This window comes from Manis javanica, chromosome 2, assembly GCF_040802235.1.
Source record: "Manis javanica isolate MJ-LG chromosome 2, MJ_LKY, whole genome shotgun sequence".
Taxonomy (NCBI): Eukaryota; Metazoa; Chordata; class Mammalia; order Pholidota; family Manidae; genus Manis; species Manis javanica.
In genome coordinates this window covers 217,014,829-217,020,828 of record NC_133157.1, presented here as the reverse complement: position 1 = coordinate 217,020,828, position 6,000 = coordinate 217,014,829, and the positions used below count along the sequence as shown (strand labels likewise).

The window sequence follows — 6,000 nt, the reverse complement described above, 5'->3', positions numbered from 1 at the left end:
TTACTTTATTATATTTATTAAATATATTGGCGTGAATAAGAAATTGGTTACATTTTCAGTCAGGAAGAAGGAAAACTTTGAAAAGGGGGACATTAATTGCTGATAAAATATACTATTATTACTCTAAAAGATAATAATTCAGGAGTATGGAGTGAGTGTGAGTGTGTGTGTGTGTGTGTGTGTGTGTGTGTGTGTGTGCGCGCGTGTGTGTTTGGGTTAACTCCAATGACAAGTTCCATATACGTCAAAAACAACACAAATATAAGGAACACTGAAATGTTAACTATTTAATGTCAAGAAAACAAATGAAATAAGCAACTGTATACAGCAAAAAGAGAATGATTAAGTTTATTTAAGAGTTTTAAATATCTACAAAAATAGAGTAATACAGTGAACTTCAACAAATCCTAAATTTTCCATCTCCAAACTGGCTGTAATACAGTATGCACACCTATTACCTGCTGGATCCTCTGCAACTCCTGCAAGGAACAGGGCAAAGAAAATATCCATTTCTTGGGAATAACTATTAACAAGACAAGTTCAGCAATCTAGGATATACAGAAGTCTACTGTGATTTAAGAATGACAACAAGGAAAAAAACCCACAAACCCACACCAACAGTTTACAAACAGACCAAGAGAAAGGTGTGATAAACGTTAACTCAAATGGTTTTCCCTTAACATGCAATACATGCATTTTTAAGTCACAGAGAAACATGAATTTTTGTAGAGCAAAGTTTGTTTTGCATGAGTGCAAATGTGTATCTTTTCTTATACTATTAAATTATATTTTTCATACAAAAGCACACAGTGTTAATCTATAAAATGACATCCAAGTGGATGATGATTGTTTTAGCATGTCCTCCTTAGATTTTTTAAATGCATAAATATTAATATCCTTCTTTAAAAATATAGAAGAAAAAAGGGAAATAAAAAGCATAAAACCACCTAAACAGTAAAACGTTTGGCCTGTTCACAAGGCAGCTACGGTGACAGCTGCAATGGGGTCACCTAACCCTCCATGGCGCCCACATGTATTGATTCTGATAACAAGGTCTTGTTTATCTACATGTACTAACCTAGAGCCCAGGATTGTCTGAGATCATTTTACTGGTTTAAATGACTAGGATCTTTTGTAAGACACTTCAAGATGCTGTATTTTGGTTTAAATTTTCAAAAAATCTTGGGTGTGCTTGCTCTATTATCACTTCCTTCCTTTTTTCTGTTTCCAGTAACAGGGCTCAAATAATCATAAACACAAAGGTTATAACACGCTATTTCCCACTGCAATTTTTTCAAACAAAAATAAACAAAACTGAACTGCTTTTTGAGCTGTAATTTTTGGTATGTGTATTATTTTATGTAAAAAGAAAATAAATCTGAAAAGGTACCAGAATTATAAACAAGCTCTTTTATTTAAAAAGTCCTAAGAGAATTTTATAAGAGTTGCAAAGAAAGTTGTTCATTTTTGCCATGTGATGGAATTTACTCCAATGTACATAATTTTAAGAAAACACTAAACATGTTTTAGTCTATGTGTGGAGTGCATGTGTAGTCCTGATAGCTTAAGTCAGCAGAAGTTTGAACTGACAGTCCTTAGCACATTGATCGCTAAAACCACAAGCACTCTTTTCAAATGTAATGTAACAAATCGTAAACACAGATGCCTAAAAGTTATGTTCAAATCTTAAAAATTAAAAGTTCATCTGGGAATTTTTTGACTATGAGGATTTAAAGCACTGCACAATATAAAAATGTAAATTAATGTGCTCTTAACAGAAATCAAAATGTACAAACTCTTCACAGGTGAACCAGCAGCTGTTTTAAATGTCTTTTTTTCTATACTAAATATATATTTCATTTAATTAAGGAGCCACAGCAAAATACTAGTTTAATTTCAAAGTACAGTCTGTAAACTAATACATCTTATGATGTAAAAATATTGCACAGTTCGGGATTTCAAGAGTAAGCTCTAAGCCTCTCAAGTACAATGGTCAAACTCTCAGCAGAAAACACAGTATTACAAGACTGGATACTTTAAAGTATGGTGATTTTAGGGTCATATTCTAGGAATATTATTTAATAGATGTCTCACTACCATAAACAAGTTGAGGAATGCCTATCACATATTGGTACAGTAAACAAATAGAGGGATGCCTATTGTAACATCAAACACATGGGGACAAAGAGCCACAGAACTGCTTGCAGCCCCAGATTTTTAGGAATATATTTGTATATGTATTCGCTCTTGCAAATACCAAAAACAAAAGCAATTCTACCTCTAAGCAGCTGTGTAGGTGTTTAAGAAATAGAGCAGACATTTTCAACCCTCTGAAGGCAGAATTTTTTAAATTACATGTTTGTGAAAAGTTTAAAATATACTGTTTAACAATGAAATAATGTGAGGCCAATATATGTTCAACTTCAAAATCCAATAGGAACCTACCTTAAAAGGAATTAACAGGCATCAATCTATCTTCAAAAGTAGGTTATTATCTTCTAAAACATATATAGGTTCCAAAATTTCTAATATGGTATGCCAAGCATTTGGCTAAAAATAAGTCTCATCCTTTCCAAGAAGTATGCTAATATGCATTAAGTAAACTCTGAAAACTTGTCTTGACCTTAACTTTTAGGCTTTAGAATCCCATGCAGAGGTCTTCATGAGCCGTTCAGTACACACACAGATCTGGAAACTTCATCTCATAGACTGGGACAGACTGGTACTGGGCATGCCCAGAAGTAATGGTCAGTGTTCCTGATGGACTGGGAGGGGGACTGCAAAAGAAGAACAAAGCATTGTCAACAGACGTATTTAAAAGTTGCTCATTTTACAGAGCATTCTAATTACTGCTTGTACACAGCAGGTAAGACACCTTCATTGTGGGGATCAATGGGACGTAGTTGTTGTCCAGCTACCAGGCTGCATGAGAAAGAGACCAGGAAGGTATCAACTTGTTTTTAAGTCTAAACCAACCATTGCCTTTTGAATATATGTATATGCGACTTTTATAATGAGCCTACACTATACTCATTCTTGGAAGCTTGCTTTGTTTCATTAGTAAAAAAAATTCTTTGGGCTGTTCTTGACTTCTCAGGTTTGGAGAGTATAATTTTTTCCTTGCTAAATTAAACTGTCTTCTAGTCATCTCAAAAATAATAATAATACACATGCATTATCCTTTTTGATGTCAGCATGGTACTTCATTTTATGGATCTACGGTAACTGATTTAATCAGTGGACAAATGTAGTCATTTGTTTTTCATTATTATAAATAATGTTCATGGATCTATTCTTATACATATATTATTTTATCCCAGCTGTTTGTCTCCTTGGTTTATAGCCTTGCAAACAGAATTTCTTGATCCAAGTGGCTCACAATTCTGACCTTGGTACATACCGCCAGAGTACCTTCAACATTTGAGGGCACCTGTTTACTCCCTTTTTTTCCTTAAATCTCTGCCAACCTGGCAGGAAAAAAGGCATTCATTGCTATTTTCAATTTTGGGGTTACTATTAATGCTAAATATCCTGTGGACTTAGTGTTCATTTTACGTTTCTTTTAAAATGAATTGTCTATTTGTGTCTATTGGCTATTATTTTTACTCTGATGTTTTTCTTTTGTCAATATGGGAAACTAACCTTTTGTCATATGATGTACATGCTTTTCCACAGTTCATTATTTCTCAATCCTGTGTTCTTGTTTTTCTTTTGCCAAAATTCTTAAAACCTTACAAACTGTCGATTATTTTCTTATGATTTCTAGTTTTTGAGTTATGCTAAGGAACACTTACCTTAAACCAAGATTACAAAAAGTATTCCTGTATGAATTCTAGTATTTCGATGTATTTTTCTAAATAAAGAGCTAAATTTTTCTATTTTGGTAAAAGAAATGAAGGATTCTCTTTCCCTCCACCTTTGCTGGTCAATAGTTTTTATCAGTTGTTCAAATAAGAACATTTGCTCTTTTTCCTGAAAATATGAAGTCTTATCTTTAACACTGGTATTTATATTTTCAAATTTTCCTCTATTCTACTTACCTGTACACAGTTTGACCTATTGTTACGAACCATGTATTCATCACTTTTTCCTATTCCACAAGGCAAATGCTCCCTCCCATGTTTCTTCTACAGCATTTTCCTGACTACTTTATAAGTGGATACTTCCATACTGTCTTCAGCATCATTTCTTCAGATAAAAAAAAATTCTGTGAAGATTTTGACTACAATTCTAGATTAATCTGCAGAGATGATGTATTTAAGATATGAACTACTAAATAACAAGATATGAATTTCCATTTATAGAAGTATTCTTATGCATATCTCAGAGATTTAGTTATTTCTTCTAAGTAATGTATAATTCTTTGAGTATGTTACTATTTTACAGCTATGAATATATGATACTGACTTTTCATTAAATATGTATAAATATTAACTTCATATAATCACCAACTGTAAACTGTGCTCAATGAAGCTATTCAGTTGGTTCTCAACTATTTTCCTGATATATTCCTCTATTTTGGCATAATTATTTTGCAATCACTGCTCCAATATTTATAACAGCCTTTTTTTGTTATTGAGGGAGAATTTTCCTAGAGTGAAATGTAGATACTAAGGTATTGGTTGACAAGAAGTGATAAATATTCACACCCCAGTACAGCCACTGAACATTCTTCATTAGAAGAGTTCCTTGTGTCCCTAGAAAGTCTCTCCTTATTCCCACATACCCACACACATACGTTCACATCGAACAGCATGTTCTAATCCCTATTACTGGTGACTACTGTCACTCGTTCTCAAATTTCCTATGAATGGTCTATACAGCCCATAGGAATGTAGGAATGGCAATGGACCATATAAACTATAATGTTTGATTTCTTTTCTCAGTGCTTTTTTTTTTTAGATTTTTCCAAAAAACTGTTTCTTTTTATTGCTGTGAAATATTTCACTATCTTTAGAATATCACTATTTGTCCATTTTGTCTATCCACTCTCCTGCTGATGGATGTTGGGTAATTACGAAAAAGTTGCTGCAACATTCATGTACATCTTTTTGTGCATACAGGTTTTCATTTCTCTTGGGTAAATACTAAGAAATGGGATCACAGGATCAAAAGCAGGTATACAAGGGACTGCTTATAAGGAACTGCTAAAGTTTTACTTCATTTTAGCATCCATTTTATGCACCCATGAGCAATATATGAGAGTTCTTCTATAATGTCCAATATACTATTAAGCCCATACAATGAAATATTTTCTTTAGGGTATCATATTATTTAGTTCTTGAGCTACAATTTGGTTTTTCAGTTTCTATTTCTCTCCTAAAATATGTGTACCTTGTCCTTTAAATTCCTTAACATGCATACCTATGTGTGTGTGAGTATTCTTTTAAGGTCTTGTCTAATTCCAATAACTAGACCATCTGTGCGGCTGCTTATTCCTACTGTATTTTCCTGCTTCTTACGATTTTTCAAAAATTTGTACTAAGGGCAAAATGAATGAAAGAACAATGGAGACTGAAGTATGACTGTTTTGTTTCTTAAGAATACAAAGTCTTTTCTCTGGTGACTAGAGGGGGGCAAATTACAAGAGGAAACACATCCAACAGGAACAAAAAACTGAAGGCACCCTAAGAAGTCTGTTTCATTTCTCTGTATCATGTAAGCCATCCTGAACTACTACTTCCAAACCAGGTGATCTTGGATAAATTATTTAACTTTATGTGCCTCTGTTTCTGCACTTGTGAAGTAAAAACAATTACTACTTATTTTCTAGGTCCATAAATATTAAATGTAATAATGCCTAGAATACTCTAAGTGTCCAATAAATGTTAAATGTTAGAAAATAAATGCTCAATAAATGCTATTAGTAGTAGTTGCAGTACCAATAAAACAGAATTAGAATTAATATTTATTTTAAAATATTAAATCCACAGTTGTGCAGTATGATTAAATGTAACATTATAGTCCCTAGCAACATCTTCTTAACAACATGGGTTATGG

General features: G+C 32.9%; 1 protein-coding gene across 5 annotated transcripts in view; it reads right to left on the bottom strand.

Annotated features, from left to right (window-relative positions):
* Positions 1-323: 323 nt before the first annotated feature.
* The window catches only part of EFR3A (EFR3 homolog A), a 105,283-nt gene continuing 99,606 nt past the window's right edge, over positions 324-6,000 (bottom strand). For all 5 annotated transcript variants that reach the window (XM_073230150.1, XM_017660143.3, XM_037020727.2 and 2 more), the window contains one exon: positions 324-2,777. In XM_073230150.1, coding sequence (XP_073086251.1) covers positions 2,672-2,777 — 106 coding nt within the window. In that variant the 3' untranslated portion in view covers positions 324-2,671. The remainder of the gene's footprint in view (positions 2,778-6,000) is intronic.